The sequence below is a fragment of the Monodelphis domestica genome, chromosome 8 (assembly GCF_027887165.1).
Source record: "Monodelphis domestica isolate mMonDom1 chromosome 8, mMonDom1.pri, whole genome shotgun sequence".
Taxonomy (NCBI): Eukaryota; Metazoa; Chordata; class Mammalia; order Didelphimorphia; family Didelphidae; genus Monodelphis; species Monodelphis domestica.
This window is the reverse complement of record NC_077234.1, coordinates 49,486,422-49,506,127: the sequence shown is the minus strand read 5'-3', so window position 1 is coordinate 49,506,127 and position 19,706 is coordinate 49,486,422. Positions and strand designations below refer to the sequence as shown.

At 37.9% G+C, this 19,706-nt stretch overlaps 1 protein-coding gene across 1 annotated transcript; it reads left to right on the top strand.

The window, feature by feature from the left end:
- The first annotated feature begins 8,979 nt into the window (after positions 1 to 8,979).
- LOC100017820 (fructose-bisphosphate aldolase A-like) lies at positions 8,980 to 10,446 on the top strand. The gene has a single exon (XM_056808690.1). It carries the CDS (start codon positions 9,107 to 9,109, stop codon positions 10,208 to 10,210), a length of 1,104 nt encoding a protein of 367 aa, XP_056664668.1. The 5' UTR covers positions 8,980 to 9,106; the 3' UTR covers positions 10,211 to 10,446.
- Positions 10,447 to 19,706: the final 9,260 nt, after the last annotated feature.

Sequence of the window (19,706 nt, the reverse complement as noted above, 5' to 3'; positions counted from 1 at the left end):
ATGCTTAATAAATGCTTCTGGAGATCTTGATCAATGACACACGTAAAACCCAGTGGATTTGCACATTGGCTACTGGAGGGAGGTGGGAGGAGGGGAGAGAAAGAACATGAATCATGTAACCATGGAAAATTTTCTTAATTAATCAATTAAATAATTTTAAATGAAAAAAATAATAAATGTTCATTGAATGGCTGATGGTTTACTTATCTATGGAATAAAAACAACAATCTTTGTACTAAGTAACCTTACAGGGTCCTTAATGTACATCTAATTGTAAAAATGGAATTTCCTGAAATGGTAGAATATATTCAAACATGCAGATTTAAACTTGTAGTTCTTTTTTTTAAGCCTTACCTTCTGTCTTGGAATCAATACTGTGTATTGGTTCTAAAGCAGAAGAGTGGTATGGGCTAGCCAATGGAGGTTAAGTGACTTGCCCAGGGTCACCCAGCTGGGAAGTGTCTGAGGCCAGATTTGAAACTAGGACCTCCCGTCTCTAGGCCTGGCTCTCAATCCACTGAGCTACCCAGCTTCCCCCCTAAACTTGTAGTTCTGTAAAATACATCCATTGGTGACAGCTCATTGGAAATATTCAGTGTGAATTCAAATAATGAAACTCCTTCAGGGTATTGTAGCTCAGGTCAATTAAGGTACGTCATTGTTTTGTTCTTTCTCCTATATTTTCCAACATGACCAATGACATCATGAGGTGATGTCCTGACTTGGGCATTAATTGGATTTAAGTGAGAAGAGTTGCACCGTGTCAGCCTCATTCTCTCTTCCAGTATCACCAAAGTCGGGGGGCAAGGCAAAAGTCAAGATAACTGGTGATAACCCAAAATGGCAGTGGGTTGACTTTGGCATCTTCCACAGTTGAGCAAGCTGTAAGCACTTTACAGCCCTTGCTTTAGTCACCTTCTGGCCACAGGAACAAATTATTCTCATCCACCCACTTTTCTGGAGAAGCTCTCACATGCTTGGGATAGACAACCTCCCACCGCCACCAACACACAAAAAGGTTCAAGACCTATCACCGGTCACTCTCAACCTACTTCAGCCTATCTGCTGAGACAGAGTTTTATCATTGTGTGGCCTCAGTGTATGCTGACAGCTTCTTGGAACCAAGATGAAAGCTGGGTGAAAAGTGGCCACCAAAGATAGATGAGGAGCCCTGAAAAGAAAAGGCTTGGGGAGTCCTCCCTGAAGACCCCATAGAGTCCTCATCAATAGTAGACCAGGAAGATCTTGGTCACTGTTTCTCTGGCCTGCTTATAGACCATAAAACTAATATGGAATCATGAACTGGACGGGGCCAGATTCTAGAAGATGCCAAACCTAATCCTCTATTTTCTCAGATATGAAATGGAAAGTCTCCCAAAAAGGGACTTGACCTAAGTCTCACTGCTATGTAAGACCAGAGCTGAGGCCAGACACCCAGCCTCTTGACTCCTGGACTGGTACTCTTTGCTCCACCCCTGTGCTTCACTATAATCATCTTGCCCCTTTGCATTCATTACTAATGCATTCATCTTCTCTTTCGGTCTGCATGGATCTGTGATTTTAGGAAAGGTAAGAAACTCCTTGTGTGGAAATTCTGTCCCCTCTGATGCTTCTTTGAGTCACTGCAGCTAAGAATTCCACCTGCTTCAGCCTCACCAATAACAGGGATTATAGTCCGGTGCCACCACATCATGTTTAAATCACATTTTTGGGAGGGGGAATAGAGAACCAAAAGCCAACATCCATTACATTTTCTTCATTAAGAACTAAATAAAATGCAAAAATATGACCTAAACATCTTTCACATCTGTGTATTTTTGGTTTTATTTGGGAGTTTTAGTTATGCAGAAATTTGCTCTCAAAACAATGACTAAAATGGAAGTAGGTTTTGCATGACAATAAAAAATTAAAAAAGAAAAGTACTTTTCAAGCCATCATATGTATGTATATGTGTATGGATGTATATCAATATATACTTAAAAACTACTTCTTCTGGAGACCTTGAGGAATTGTGGGAAAAGTGTTGAATTTATGGTCAGAGTTTCTTTGTTCAAATCAGAATTTGATTCTTTTATTCATACCCTGTAAGACCTTGGACAAATCATTTAACTTCTAAGTCTTCATTTCTCAGTTATAAGAATAAAAATAGACTTTCATTTCTATAGAATGACTGTGATTATGCTTTAAAGTTAGCACCAAAAAACTAACCAGCATGAACTCAACATTCCTTCCTACTCACCCAGCAAAAATTATTCCCAACACTAAAGAAGTGAGCAAATGGTAATTTTCGAGAGCAGATGAGAACTGGAGGCAGGGGGTTGGACTCTCTCCTCGACTGGAAGTCTCTAAAACCATATGATGATATGGTTAAACAGACTGCTCCTTGCAGTATGACATATATAAAAGGGCACAGGAGTGGTTATTTCTCACTTGGAAAGCAAATTAATATTTAGCATCCTCACACAAATTGGATCTCTAGTCAGCTACCCTTGTTTATTCCAGACACTCACTTATTTTCATGAGAGTGTGGTTCATTTGCTCACACACTGGAAAAAATGGGCAGCTTCCCACAGCAAATATTATCATAAAAGAGGGCTAAAGAGATGGCACGACAGAGACCTGGACCCCAGAGCAGAGTTGGACCTTCAGGAAGAATTTGTTAGTCAGGAGATCAGCTGGAGAAGAACCAACCACATCCTTTAACTCAGGAATTCTCAACTTTTTGTGTGGTACATACCCCGCCTCTTGCAGTCCAGTGAAGCCTATGATCCACTTCTGAAAATAAAATTTTTAAATACAAAAAAAATCCATAGGTTTACAAATAAAAGCCAATTGCATTGAAATACAATCAGCATTTTTCTTTAAAGTTCACATACACCATTTAAGAACTCCTGTTAAAAGAATGAGCTTTGTTATTAAAGGATATTGTTAACCCAAAGTTCTTTCTCTCTTGTCTGCTTGTTGGGTTTTCTTTTTCTTTTGTGGTTTTTAATTTTTTCCCACAGTACCAAGCTCTGTGACTTTGTTAGCATGGGAGAGTTTCTTGTCTTTCTGGGCATAGCCCCTCAAGTGACCCTGACAAAGATACTTTGGCACCCACTGTAACTTTTTATCAGAGGTTAAGAACTTCAAATTGAGGGGATGTTTGAAGCAATTAATAAATTCATTGAAGCCTTCCTCATAATAATGGAGAGGAAACAGCCCAGTTGGGGCTATAACCATTTACAGAAGAAAGAATAGAAGAGAGCTAGTCCAAGGACCCTGACTCCAACTTAGTTTGGTCACAGGACAAGACGGGTTACCTTATTTTGTGGCATCTCAGCCTACATACACACACATTATTGTTATTGTTTAGTCATTTTCAGTCATGCTCTACTCTTGATGATCCCATTTGGGTTTTTTCTGGCAAAAATCCTGCAGTGATTTGCCATTTCCTTCTCCAGCTCATTTTATAGATGAGGGGACTGAAGCAAACAGAGTTCGGGACTTGCCTAGAGTTTCACAGATAGTAAGCATCTGAGGCCAGATTTGAACTCAAAGAGATGAGTCTTCTTGACTCCAGTACTGGCACTCTATCCACTGTGCTACCTAGCTGCACGATAGATAGATAGATAGATAGATAGATAGATAGATAGATAGATAGATAGATAGATAGATAGATAGATAGATAGAAAGATAGATTGATAGATGGATGGGTGGATGGATAGATGGATGAATGGATGGATGGATGGATGGATGGATGGATAGAGAGAGATGGATGGATGGATAGATAGTGAGAGAGAAAGAGAGAGAGATAGGTAGATAGATAGATAGATAGATAGATAGATAGATAGATGATAGGTATACTAATGGATGGATGGATGAATGGATGGATAGACATACAGACATAAAGAGAAAGGTAGAGAGATAGACAGGTAGAGAGACAGACTAGACAAATAGACAGATAGGTATATATACACATAGACATGTATAGATTTTTGTATTTGTATATATATACATATGTGTATCAAATAATTTATATATCTATATACAAGTATGTATATGCATATGTATTGTGTACATGTATACACATGCCTGTTTTCTCTACATGTGTTATATGTATATTTACATATGTATATACATGTAATTATCACATCCACTCACATACATTCTCTCCCAATAAAGCCAATCAGATCTGGAGGTTCTGTGCATGACCCCAACCACTATAATAAAAGTAAAATTATTAAGTGTAATACTCATTTAAAAATTGTGGTCACCATCTAGAAAATTTACTCTCAAGTCACAAGTCTGTTAGTAGCTCTTAACAATTAAGTTGAAATCAAAATAGAGATAAAGTAAAAAGAAGGAAATGTAGGAAGGAGACAAAATATCACCTTACTAAAGTACCCTAGGCTGAATCAGGAAGCAAAAAATCCTCAGCCCACCAAAGCCGCTTAAATCTGCAAAACACCCTCCAGTGTGCAGCAGGCACCAGAGCTTCCTCCCAAGACCCTCTTCACACACCACACCTTTTCTCTTCTGTCCCCCTCCTTCACACAAAGTACACACATAAAATGGGATGTGGGGTAGGACAAACTTAGAGAGTGGTTTCTATCTACACATCACTTAAAGCATTTGTGAAGAGCTCCCATCACTGGTACTCGGGCTGCACAGATGTTCCAATATCAGTTACAATCTACTGATCTGGTTTACAGTGGATATAAGGAAACTGATCTTTAATCAAAGAAGTCCTAGATCTACAGGTGGCAGGAACCTCAGGAACACCCTATTTCTTTTTACAAATGGAGAAACTGAGGTCCAATGAAATTAAGTGACTCCCTCAAGATCACACAGGATTTGAACCTGAATCCTCTTCACTCCAGAGTCTAAAGACTCTCTGTCTCAGCTGCCCAGCGCAAGAGCAAGACAGAAGTTTGAAGTTTAGGCAGCTGTTCAGTAGGGTGATTTTTCAGTACATTCCCATGATCAAAATTCTCCTGAAGGGTCATCATATAAGGGGCTACAGGGATCTGGGATCTCTACCATTGTGTTGGAAGTCTCCAGTTGACTTTCTCACTCCAATGTTTGGTTGATTGGCCAAGGCATGTAATGTTCAAACAGGTTCTTATTGTTTGAGGTAAGAAGAGCAGCAGATTCTCTAGTTTGAAAGAAGCTAAAAAACTGTTACTTTTGCCACAGGGGGAAATAGATATTTTTCCGGTTAATTAATCATTTAAATGAATAAACAAGACTTTTCTGCTGAATAAATTTTAAATTTGATGACTCCTAATGTTGCAGAACGTAATGTGACTAGAAACTGGGCCAGCTTTATTTTGGTCCAGCTCTGTAAAACTGCACTGAATCCTAATGGTGCCCCTTACTCAGATCCCCAGAATATAAACTGATGAGATCAATCTATTTTGATAAATCGGCTATATCTGATTTCTCTCGATGTCAACTTGCAGCTGCTAAGCTTCTCTCTAACACAATGATTAAGAAACAAGTATATTCCAATTCTGTCTCTCATTGTCTTTTATTGTACTAATGAATTGCTCTGGGAAGTCTGTTAGGAAGACTTTTGATCCATTACAGTATAAGAAATGTTTAAAATGAGATACATCATAATTAGAACTAACAAATTTGTTGTGATGTTTGATGAAATCGATTCCTCCGAGGATTATGGGAGGGAGATCTATTCCATTTGTCAAGTTATTGATTTTCATGTTTTACAGAATGATGTATTAGCCAACACCACCTCATAATTTCCAGTTTTCAAAAGTTTAATGAAGAAAAAGAAAATGCCTTTTTGATGCTTTCAGAAATCCCCTCTGCTTAAGGGTGGGAGGAGAAAACATATGGTCTTCAAGCAATACTACTGAGAACATTCACCTAGTTCAAAATGATGAAATGCATTTCAGCTGTCACCACTATGTTATTATAGCCCGTTCACGGCAGGGTTATTTTGCCAACAAGAATCCTCACCAGATCAAAATGATTGGAACCTGGCCCAAGACAGCTGTGGCCTAGATAAAGAAAAGAGGATTATTTTCAGTTTCCTGGATACCAAGAAACAGGATATGCCATAGATGGCAAGTTAGTGAGCTTCTGCTGGGCTTCTGTACTGTTCATCCAAGTGTGAAGTTCTCTTTAAAGTTCATAGGGTAGCCTTGTTTGCCCTGGTTTTATGGGAAAGGACTTCAAATTTACCCAAAAGACCTTGTATAAGTGACACAGGGCACATGTCATTAGCAAAGGAAGGAGTCAACACAATCAAAGACAACTTTAGGAACCTGGGAGAAGACTGAAAATTAAATCAACACAGCTTTTCTTTCCTAATATTCTCATTGTTCAAGAGCTAAAAGAAATGATGGAATATGAAAGACTGGAAACTACCAAATGATACATAGAGTATGGCATGGTAGATAGAGAGCCCAAGTTCAAATATGACTTCAGATACTTACTAGCTGTGTGACCTTGGACAAATCACTTATCCCTGTTTGCCTCAGTTTCCTCATCTGTTAGATGAGCTAGAGAAGGAAATAGCAAATCATTCTAGTATCTTTGCCAAGAAAACCCCAAATGAGTTCATGAAGAGTTGTGGGCATAAGTGAAAACAAATGAACAACTTATAGAATATGAATTTGAATCTAGACCCTGGTAAGTTTTGAGATGGAGCAGCATTAGCCACAGATGGAGGTTTAATAGTTTCAGGAAAAAATAGTTAGTGGCCAAAATTCTTCCTAACTAACCCTCACAAGAAATGATGATCATACCAAAAAGTTAAAAGTCATAAATTCAGAACTGGAAGGAACTTCAAATACTCTCTGGTTCCACTCACCATCCTATAACTCCTAAACTAAGACTCCTCCCTGTCCATCATTTCCCCTTTATACCTTGCCTCCCCCATTAGAAAGTAAACTCCTTGAGTTCAAGAACTGTCTCACCTTGTATTTATTTGTATACCAGTATTTGGCACATAGTAGGTCCCATCTCTGGGACTTTGCACTGGCCATCTCCTATGCCTGAAATGCACTTCTTCATTAAATCCATTCCTAAATATTTTTTTTTCCTTAAGATGCAGTTTTAGTGCCATTTTCTATATGAAGTCTTTCCTTATGCCTAAACTATTCTTCCTCTCAACCTTATATAGTTTTCACCAACTTAGTACATACATATGTATATGGAAGGATAAATATATTTTATATTTATGCTGCTGTTTTTATGAACTTATATCCTCCATTAGAGTGCAAGAGTTGGGAATCATTTCATTCTTTGTATCACCAGCTCCTAGCACAGTGCCTGCCATATAGTAGAGACTTAATAGACACTTGTTGATTGATTGATATGCCCAAGAAATCAGATATGTAATAAGGATTTTTAAGCACTTTATTTTTTATTTAATTTTATTGTCATACAAAACACATTTATTTCTATGTTGGTCATTGTTATAAGAGCACACTCATAAATAACCAAAACCCCAAGATAAAACCATAAATACACTGTGAAAGATGACCCCAACAGTTCTTTCTCTGGAGGTGGACCAGCATTCCCCATCATGTCTTTCAGGATTTTCCCATATGATTGCATTGCTGAGAGTAGTGAAGTTCTCATAGATAATCATTGTCTAATATTGCTGTTATTGTGTACAATGTTCTCCCGGTTCTGTTTATAGGTTGTTTCCCCTATTTTATTTTCCCCTTTTGTCATAGTTCCAAATTGCCCTCCACAATGGTTGGATCACTTCATAATTCCACCAACAATGCATTAGTGTCCCAGTTTTTCCACATCCCCTCCAACATTTACCACTTTCCTTTACTGCCATAGTTGCCAATCTGATAAGTATAAGGTAATACCTCAACATTTTTTCATAAGATTATTGATGACTTTGATTTCTTCATCTGAAAATTGCTTGCTCATATCCTTTGATAGGTAGTAAGTTATGATGATTAGATGTGAACTCAGGACCTCAGCTTTAAGATCCATTGCCTTTCCAGTGACAGTAGGCTACTTTTACCATATCTCTTCATATCTCCTCCAGTCCTTAAAAAAAGCACTGCTTCTGAAGCTCAGAAAACATACTGTGATGTTATAGTAATCATTGGTGCAGTGGGAAGAACATTGACACTGAAATCAAAATGCTGACTATCTCTGTGACCCTGAGCAAGTCACATTGTTTCTCAGCCTTTTCCCTCACATGTAACATTAAGGAGGTGGATTAAATGGCTTCTGAGATTCCTTTAATCTCTGTATTGTAAATATGTTCTTGCCCACTTGCCCAGCACCAGGCTACTGCTTGTTCTATCCCTAATCCCCCAGAATCCTCCTTTAATAGTAACTCTCCCACTGGATCTCGGGCTATCTTGCCTGTGTTCTTTCAATCAATTAGTAAGTATATACTATGTGCTCAGTCGTTATGCTAGGCAATGAGGACAGGAAGGGAATCTTCCCTACCCATAAGCAACTTACATTCTAGCTATTAATGCCCACCTGGCTTTCACTCACCGAATGACAGGAGTGGAAGGCTGGGAAATGGGTCCCCAAGGAAGAATAGAAAGAAGGACGAGCTGGCTCTAGAAAAACCCAAGAATGTAGTACCAGTAACTTGTAAGGGTGGGGGAAAGAGCATTTCTTTTTCTCTCCTCTTAGCCAAACACACCTTCTAAGGCATGAGAATCCACACTCAGATCCCCAACACCCACTGTCCCACAAGGCCGGGTGGGACGGAGAGAAAGTGGGGGGCGGGGGGAAAGGGCGAGAGAGAGACAGAGAGACAGAGACAGAGAGACAGAGACAGAGAGACAGAGACAGAGAGAGAGAACAACGAGAGAGAGAGAGAGAGAGAAAGACGGGGGTGGGGGGGAGGGAGGGAGATAGAGAGAGAACGACGAGAGAGACGGAGAGAGACAGAGAGCGCACCTTACTGGTGAGCTTCCTTTAAACGGTCAAACTCCGCCCCCTCCCGAGCTCAATAGCCCCCCATTCCGCTTTAGAATGTGATGAAGTTCGGGTTCTAATTGTAGGTAGTAGTTTTGTTAGTTCCCCAGACTCGGGTTCAAGTCCCACCTCCCGAGGCCGCCAAGTCCTTGAGTCTCCTTCCCCACCAGGAAACTGAAACTTCAATGTCAACATGACTAACCCAGCCCTAACAACGGAACAGAAAAAGGAGCTAGCAGATATTGTCCACCAAATGGTCTGTCAGGGCAAGGGAATCCTGGTGATAGACGATTCCGTCTGTACAATGAATAAACGACTTGGGTGTCTTGGCATTGATAACAATGAGGAGAACAGACGCCTCTTTCGACAGCTGTTTGTGACTGCTGATGACGAAATACGCAACTATGTTGGAGGAGTCATCCTTTCCCATGAGACATTCTACCAAAAGTGTGATGATGGTCGAACCTTTCCAGAAGCCATCAAGGCTAAAAATACTGCCGTGGGCATCAAGTTGGATAGGGGTGTGGTGCCTCTGGCAGGGACCAACAATGAAACTACCACTCAAGGGCTGGATGGACTGTCTGAGCGCTGTGCCCAGTACAAGAAGGATGGAGCCGACTTCGCCAAATGGCGTTGTATACTGAAGATTGGGGAGCATACACCCTCTAGTCTTGCCATTATGGAAAATGCAAATGTGCTGGGTCGGTATGCCAGCGTTTGCCAGCAGAATGGACTGGTACCTCTCATTGAGCCAGACATCCTTACTGATGGAAACCATAACCTAAAGCAAGCTCAATTTATCACGGAGAAGGTTCTGGCTTCTGTATTCAAGGCTCTGAGTGACCACCATATCTTCCTTGAAGGGTCTATTCTTCAAGTCAACATGGTACTGCCAGGCCATGATTGTTCCCAGAGATATTGCCCTGAAGACATTGCAATGGCAACCATATCAGCTCTGCGCAACACCGTTCCCCCGGCAGTACCTGCTGTTGCCTTCCTGTCTGGAGGCCAGAATGAGGATGATGCCACTGTGCTGCTCAATGCCATCAACAAATGTTCCCTGCCAAAATCATGGATTCTGACCTTTTCTTATGGCCGACCTCTACAGTCATCTCCTGCCAAGATCTGGGCAGGGAAGGACTCCCATGTCAAACCTGCCCAGCAAGAGTACATCAGACGGGCCAAAGCTGTCAGTCAAGCAAGTGAAGGCAAGTATTGCCCACCCAGTAGTGGGAGGGGAATGTCACATGCCAGTGAGCAGCTCTTCATCTCTGTCTACATCTCTAACACTGTCTAAGTCGGAGCCTACCACTTGAGGGGGGCCCAGTAAGGGAAAGCTACCTAATGTACCCTTACTATGATCAAAGACTGGGATCCAGACCTTTGTGTTGACTTCTGCCATGATTCCTTCTAACTGGCGCCTTGTCACAGCTCTGCATGAAATTGGTGACTCCTTTGCAAACCACCTTCACCAACAAGCAACTATATAACACCTGCAAGAACAATCAAAATAAAAGCAGAGCAGCTGATAAATTCCTGACTTGCATTGTCGATCATTTCATCCTTCAGAAGTTGACTGACAATTCTGGACCTGAAATGGCTGAAGTGGAAATAGTAGGAACCTTGGGAGTCAGAGGACGTATCATTTTAGAATTCCTGATACATAAGAGGGAAAGACTAGGTAGATTGTGATTTGTACCTTAGACTTTTGTAGAGTAGATTGTAAAGATAGGATACTCTGAATCTTAGGATCTAAACTCCTAAAAGGGAGCCATTGAGGTAAAGGCATTTGGAATTCTCAAAAATGAAATTCTGGGGGTGCAGTCACAATTGATTCCAGTGAGAAAGAAATAGGGAAAGGGTCTAAAGAGAGCAATTAATGTACATGCTCTGGATACTCACCAATGAGCTCAGATTTTGTTCTGATGGGCAAAAGGCTGAAGGGAGAGCAGGGTATCTAAGAAAATAATATTTTATTTACTTATAAATAAAAATTAAAATAATGTCAGGAAGCCTGAAATTCATTATTATCTGAGAACTGAAATAATAACCAAGACACCCCAAAAGGGTTTCTTTAAAGCTGTGGTGAATGCAAGAGGAAGATCAAGGAAGGGAGAGGTAAACCTACCTGAAGTAGAGGTGAATATGACCATGAAGGCAGACCTACTCAGAATCTCTGTTTTACTCTTTTTTTCCATACTAAGGGAAAGGCTCTTCAGACTGAGGGGGAAATGATTAATAGAAAATGGGGATTCAAGTACAAGAGGAAATATTTTTTTAAAGTACCATAAATGACAAAGTCACTTGTCCTGAATCAATAGATCTGAGGGAAATATAAGAATGTAAGGAGGAATGATAGGTTAGTATGTTTAGGGAATTGTGATATGACAGATGTTCTAGATGAATCTAATATTCAAAGAGTGAGAATGGATGGTAGATACTTCAAACTTTGAACCATAAGCTCTGTTATCCATTCCTGGCAAAATATTAGAATGGATTATTAGAAGTATGGTTAATGAAATTATGGAAAGGAAAGAATTGAATCTCATGAACCAGCATGGGATCATTAAGAAACCAACCAACTTGTTTCTTGGTTCAACAAGATACCAGCCCAGTAAACGATAGAAATGTTGGGAGCCTAGTATCTCTGAATTTCAGCTACTCATTAAGCAAATTTTTGCAATGCCCTTTTGAATGAGACATGGATTAAATGATAGTAGAATCAGCTGGATGCAGAAGTGAATGACTTGATTTTTTTAAGAGGTGATAAATGGAGCAATTATGTTTTGAAAGGATATTTTTGATAGAGTACAATAACGTTCTTGTCATTGGTCTAATTCTGATCAACACTTTTGTCGATTATTTGACAAAGGCATAGAAGGCAGATTTAGAGCTGGGAGGAATCCTAAAGGTCATCTAGTGTCATTCTCTTATTTTACAGATGAGGAACCTCAAGCCTATAGAGGCTGATAGCTTTGCCCAAGATCACATAACATAGGTAGTAAATGTCAAAAGTGGAATTTGAGCCCACAACCTCTAATTCCAGGGTCATCATATTACCATGCTGCAGCATACAATGAGTAGCAAGATGAAAAAAGATAGGGATGAATTAAAGTTATCCTCTTGAGTTCAAATTAATCAATTATGTAAATAGATGATAAGGGGATAGTGACAAAATAATGTTGAAAAGGCACAGGTAATCTCATGGACAACAAAAAATACAACTTGGCGCTATCATGTAGTCATCATAAAAACTAATGAAAGGAGCAGCTAAGTAGCTCAGTGAATTGAAAGTCAGACCCAGAAATAGGAGGTTCTGGGTTCAAATCCAATCTCAGACACTTCTTAGTTGTGTGACCCTGGACAAGTCATTTAATCCCCATTACCTAGTCCTTACCACTCTTCTGCCATGGTACCATTACACAATACTGATTCCAAGACTAAAGAAAAAGGTTTTTTAAAAAAACTAATGTAATAGAGTAATAAAAGACTATAAAAATTACACTTATAAAAATATATAATAATAAAATAAATGCACTCTTAAAGTGAGGGAAGTAGATTTCATTTGGCCTCTTCAAATCTATATCCAGGGCTACGTGCATAGTTCTGGATAGCATGTTTTAGAAGGGGCATTGACAAATTAGAATGTGCCTGAATGAGCATTATCAAATTAGTGATGAGAACATAAAAACACCACCATGTAAGACACAATTTATATAACTGAAGGGTTTTTTTTTCAAATTTTTTATTTAATTAGCTAATTTAGAATATTTTTCCATGGTTACAAGATTCATGTTCTTTCCCAGCCCTCCCCCAATTCCCATCCTGTAGCTGACACACAATTCCTCTGGATTTTACATGTGTCATTAATCAAGACCCATTTCCATATTATTGATATTTGCACCAGGGAGATCATTTAGAGTCTATATTCCCCAATCATAACCCCATCAATTCTTGTGATCGAGCAGTTGTTTTTCTTCTGTGTTTCTGATCCCACAGTTCTTTCTCTGGATCTGGATAGCATTCTTTCTCATAAGTCCCTCAGAATTGTCCTTGATCATTGCATTGCAGCTAGTAGAGAAGTTCATTAGATTTGACTATACCACAGTGCATCTGTCTCTGTGTATAATGTTCTCCAGGTTCTGCTCCTTTCACTTTGCATCAATTTCTGGAGGTCATTCCAAGAACTGAAGGTTTTTAATCCAAAGTAGGAAAGACTTAGCTGCACCATCACTGTCTTCAAATATTTGAGGGGTTGTTGTATGGAAAAAAGAATGTCAGATTTATTCTATGTGATAGGATTGGGAAGGATTATTGGCCAATGGATGGGAGATATATAGCTAAAAATTCCAACTTGAAAAAAGAAACGTCTTCTTAAATTAAAGCAATTGGGGGTGAAGCCCAGATGGTAAAGTAAAGGTAGGGATTCACTTGACCTTTCCCAAATTCCCCTCCAAACAAAAACAACTCCTTAAAATGAATTTTGAAACAGCAGAACAAAAGGATGGGATAAAACAATTTCCCAAACCAAGACAATTTAGGAGATTAGCAAGAAAAGTCTGTGACATTGGGTAGACAGGCCAGTTCAGACCAAGACCTAGAAAGGCAGCAGCAGACTTTGGGGATGACTGAATCAGCAGCAATGGCTCCTAGACCTCTCAGACCACAGATAGTAAGGAAGTCAGAAGACTAGTTTGAAAGAAATTAAAGTACCTTTTACTGACTCCTGGATATAAGATTCAGTTCTAGATGGCAATCCCAGGGCAAAAAGGAGCATTATCACCCTAGAGTGTACAGCAATAGGGGAGGGGTGACCCTGGTCACTATATCAGGATGGAAAAAGTGCTTGTGGTCTTTCATAGACCAGAGTATAGACCAAAAGTGCACAGCTCTCCCTAGATCATACCAACTTGGAAGAACTGAAAACTTATAGGCTCCCAGAATGAACTATGGAAAAAAAGCATTATTAGAAACTAAAGCTTGGGATAGTAACACCCCCACCCCAAGAACAGAACCTAACTTTAACATAAAATTAAAAGTCAAGAAATAAACTGGAAAAAAATGAACAAACAACATAAGCTGACCATATAGGGTTATATTATGGTAACAGGGGAGATCAAAACCCCACAAACTCAGAAAATAACAAAGTCAAAACAATTATATCCAAAAGCCTCAAAATAAAATGTGAATTGGTCTCAAGCCCAAAAATTCAAAACATTTTTAAAAAATTGGGAATGAAATGAGAAAATCATAAAAGAGTCAACAGCTTGGTAAACGAGGCACACAAAAAAATACTGAAGAAAATTACACTTTAAAAACAGAATAGGTTAAATGGTAAAAGAGGCACAAAAATCCACTCAGAAAAACTGCTTAAAAAGTAGACTTGCCCAAAAGGAAAAAAGACTTACAAAACTTCACTGGAAAAAGAAGAACTCCTTAAAAAGCAGAATTGGTTAAATTGAAAAGGAAGTACAAAAGCTCACTGAAGAAAATAATTTCTTAAAAAATAGAATTTGGCAAGTAGAAGCTAAAGACTATGAGACATCAAGAAACAATAAAATCAAAATAATGAAAAAATAAAACAGAAGAAAAGGAAATAACTCATTGGAAAAGCAAATCTAGAAAAATAGATCCAGAAGAGCTATTTAAGAATAATTGGACTACCTAAAAGCTATGATCAATGAAAGAGATAACATATCTTATTTTAAGAAATTATCAAGAAAAACTCCCCTAGTATTCTAGAACCAGAGGGTAAAATAGAATTAGAAAGAAGGTACTGATACCTCCTGTAATGTCAAAAAAAAATCCTTAGGAAGACTATCCAAATTCCAGAACTTCCAGAACAAAGAATAAATGTTGCAAACAACCAGAAAGGGAAAAAATCTGAACATCATGGAGCCACAATCAGGATAACAAAAGATTTATCTCCCTTTATAGCAAAGGATTATAAAGCTTGGAATATGATATTCCAGAAGGCAAAAGAGCTAGGATTACAACTGAGAATCATCTGTCCAGAAAAAAAAAAAACCTGAGTATAATTCTGTGGGGGAAGAGGGAGGGATGGATATTTAATGAAATAGATTACTTTCAAACATTCCTATTGAAACGACTAGAGGTGAATAGAAAAGCTGACATTCAAATACAAGACTCAAGAGAAGCATAACAGGAAAAGGAAATCATAAGGGATTCAATAAGATTAAACCTTACATTACTATATAGGAAGAGAGAACTTTGTTATTATTAGGACAGTGAGAAGGAATATACATAGAGGGCATGGGTATCAGTTGACAATGATGGGATGGTATCTTAAAAAAATAAAATTTTAGGGTGGAGGAATACATTGGGAAAGGGAGAAAGAGGAAGGTAGAATGAGATGAATTTTCATATAAGTATCATGAAAGAGTTTTTACAGTAGAGGGAGAAATGTAGAGAGGAGTAGCAAACAACACTTGAACCTTACTATCATCAGAATTGCCTAAAAGAATATAATACATACTTCATTGGGCACAGAAATCTATCTTGCCTTACAAAGGAGTAGAAGGGGTACAAGGATCAGAGAAAGGAGAGAGTTGATAGAAGGGGTAGCAGATTGATGGAGGCAGTGGACAAAAACTTTTGAAGAGAACAAGGATAAAAGAGAATAGAATAGAGGGACATACACAATAATTGTGTGAAAAAAATATTTACAGCAAGTTTCTTTGATAAAGGTCTCATTCCTCAAATATGTACAGAACTAAGTCAAACATAAAAGTATAAGTCATTTCTCAACTGAGAAACCATCAAAGGATATGAACAGGCAGTTTTCAGGAAAAAGAAAACAAAGATAGTTATAATCACATTGAAAAAATATTCAATCACTATTGATTAGAGAAATGCCAATTAGAACAGCTCTGAGGTATCACCTCACACTTATCAGACTGATTAATATAACAGGGAAAAAATGACAAATTGGAGGGGATGTGGTAAAATTAGGACCCTAAAACATTGTCGAAGGAATTATGAGCAATTTGGAACTAAGCCCTAAGGGCTATCAAACTGTTCATATAAACATACTAAGTCTCTATCCCAAAGAGATTTTTTCCTAAAAAAAGGAAAAGGACCGATATGTACAAAAATACTATTAGCTGCTCTTTTTTGTGGTAGTAAAGACTGGAACTTGAAGGATATCCATCAATTGGGGGATGGTTGAACAAGTTGTGGTATATAACCATGATGGAATATTTTGTTTAAAGAAATAACAAGCAGGGTGTTTAAAAAAAAAAAACATGGAAAGACTTACATGAACTGATATAAAGTGAGGTGAGCAGAACCAGGAGAACAATGTATACAGTCATATTATATGATGATCAACTGTGGATGATTTAGATATTCTTAGACAAGTCTGAAAGATTTATGATAGAAAATGCTATCCACCTTTAGAGAAAGAACTGGTGAAGTCTGATGAAGATCAAAACATACTTTATAAACTTTAATTTTCTGAGTTTGGTTTGGTTTTGTCTTTGGTCTGTGTTTTCTTTTGCAACACGACTAATGTGGAAATGAGTTTTGCATGACTACACAGATTTTACAAAACAAATTGCTTATCTTCTCAATGAAGAGGATAGTAAAGGAGAATTTTGAACAGAAAATACTTTTAAAACCAGTGTTAAAATTATTTTTATATGTAGTTGGAAAAATTCTTTTAATTCAAGCTATTCAAAAATATCAGATGATCTGCCATCAATAGGAAGGAGTTTCAAGTTCCCTGTCCCTGGGGGAGGGAGGAGAGAGAGAAACAGAGAGAAAGAGACAGAGACAGAAAGAGAGACAAAGACAGAGAGAGACAGACAGACAGAGAGACAGACAGACAGAGACAGTGACAGAGAGAGACAGAGACAGACAGACAGGCAGGCAGGCAGAAAGACAGAGAGAAAGACAGACAGAGAAAGACAGAGACAGAGAGACAGAGGGAGATAGACATAGAGAGAGAAAGAGACAGAGATAGAGACAGACAGAAAGAGAGTCCAAGCCCCATTTGTTGGATATATAAGAGAAAGGTTCTCTTATATATCCCTCTGACAAGGGATAGAATTGACCTTTGGGATCCCTTCCAACTCTACCTAAATCATCGAATTTTAGAATCTATGAGTGCTAATTACTAGATCTCAATTTTTCTCTCTAAAATGAAGATAACACCCTACTTATAGATAGAAAGTTTTTTTTTTTTAGTCTTGGTGGAAAAGGTTGTATTCGATAAATCCATCATCATTTCGTTGAAGGAAAGGATCTAAAAGAACAGTGAGTGGGTCAAACCTTTACACTTTTGATTTTCAAATTCTTTCATCTCTTGATCATTCCAATTTTTCCTATATCTTTTCCAATTTCTTTTCCTTCCAGTTCATTTTCTATTTCCCCTTGCCCATTTCTCTTTTTTCTTTATTTTCTCATTTCTCCTATTCATTATCTTTCTTCTTCCCTTTATCCCTTTCTTTCTTTTCCTTGTTACACTTTCTTCTCTCTGTTCCCCAACACAGACCATTACCTAGATAGGCTGAACAGAAGCAGCCTCTTGGTCTGTCTATGCCAAGCAATGAATATTGGCCTAGAGGGGAGCTAGACATTTAACACTCACCTAAGCTAGCATGGATGAAATATAGCCCAGGTTAGACTCTTGATAAAATGTAGAAGTAAAATAGAGCCAGCAAGTCCCATGATCAAAGTGAAGAAACTGGCAACACTTGGTATCTTTCAGTCAATGAAGCCCAGGCTCCAAACTAGAGATAAGTCTAACAACTTTAAGTTCAAACTCTATAAACATAAATAAGTAACAGTTTTAAACTTCAATTAATAATAATTCATTACAAGAAAGGATGTCATTATTTAAGGAACCCCCAAAAGTGAAGAAAACAGATGAAAAAAATTTAATTACAAACATCACACACATGCACGCATGCACATGCTAGAATACCTAAATAACACTAAACTATAACCACCCTATATGATCCTGCTCTGGCAAATGAATTCTCTAGAGGTCACTGAATTCTCCAGATGGGCAGTTAGGCTGAAGCTAAATTATCCAAAGGATTGTTACATCTCTCAATAAGCATTTAAAGAAAAATACTGAATAAATATTGAAACAATGGAAAGACAGGAGACTCATAAATGAAATTTATTTTTAAATTGGGCCAGATTAGACTTAGCAGTGAGGGAAGAGAATTCATTACCTTTAAATATTTCATTTACATAAACCTGTGTAACGGGGTTGATGGAATTTGTTCAAGGCCATGTGAACTAATTTTGCAAGTAAAAACACAGCCACCTGGGTAGAAAACCATCTGAAAAAATAACGATAATTTATAGGAATGCCAGTTGGGGAAAGGCATTTAGTCTGGTTCTATCTTGCTAAAGAAAAAGAGCTATTCCAGTGCTTCTAAAGTCCAACAGAAAGCTTTTTGAATTTTGATGTGCTCATATTTCTTCATGAAGAAGTGATTAAGTAAGGGAGATAAAGATTACTAATCTATATCCAATCTAAGTAATACACAGACAAAAATAGAACATTGATCTCCATTCTCTTTCTTTTTTCAAAAGACATTAATTTCCAGATTTTCAAGGTATGTGTACCTATTATTTTTCTGAAACTCAGTAAACTCACTAGGAAGTAAGTTAATCTTTAACTCACCCCCCCCAGTTAGTAGGTTACTGAAGGATGATTACTTCAACACTAAGCTTTTATAGACTTTATATTGTAAGAGTCAGAATGAATCTGATCTTCAGTCATTTTTCCCCAATGATAAAAGGAATAAAGTTGAGACTAGTGCTATATGTGATATGTTGTTCCTTTCTTTTTCTTCCCTTTCCTTTCTTTTCCTCTTCCTTCCTTCCTGCCTCCTTCCTTTCTTCTTTCCCTTTCTTTCTTCCTTATTCTCTCTCTCTCTCTCTCTTCCTTATTCTCTCTCTCTCTCTCTCTCTCTCTCTCTCTCTCTCTCTCTCTCTCTCTCTCTCTCTCTCTCTCTCTCTCTCTCTCTCTCTTATTCCTTTATTATTTCCCCCTGTAGCAACCATGCAATAGGATACTCAACTGAAAGTCCAAAGAAACCTGAATTATAATCCTCCATTAAATATCTGCTAGCTATGTGACTGTCACTCCCTCTGAGATCCAATTTCTTCACCTGTAAAATAGTTAATATCTTTAGTAACCTTTTCACACAATTGTCATAGAGTTCAAATGAAATAGGCAGAAATCATTTTTAAATATTTTTGTGATATCAAAATCTATTTTATTTTTTTCTTTTCAGTTCCAAATTTTCTCCCTCCCAACATCATCTATCCCATCCATTGAGAATGCCCATTTTATATATTAAGTCATGAAAAACATATTTTCACATTAACCATATTGGGATAAAAAAGGCAGGAAAAATAAAGTAAAAAATATGTTTCAATCTGCACTCATAGATCACTGGTTTTCATTCTTGAGATAGAAAGTATTTTTATCATGAGTCCTTCAGAATTGTTTTGAGTCATATTGATATTGGAGCTAAGTCTTTCACAGTTGATTATCATTACAACATCACTGTTACTGTGTATAATGCTCTAATGGTTCTCCTCACTTCACTTTGCATCAATTAGTATGTCTTCCCAAGTTTTTTTTTCCTGAAACCATCTCTTTTATCATTTCTTACAGTACCGCCATATTCCATCACAATCATATGCCACAACTTATTTAGCCATTCTTTAGTTGATGGGCATTCTCTCAGTTTCCAATGTTTTACCACTACCCAAAAAAAGAGGGCTATCAGTATTTTTGTATGAAT

Bases quoted from the DNA above. Each gene is read 5' to 3' on its own strand.
- LOC100017820 (XM_056808690.1), top strand. From the start codon at position 9,107: ATGACTAACCCAGCCCTAACAACGGAACAGAAAAAGGAGCTAGCAGAT.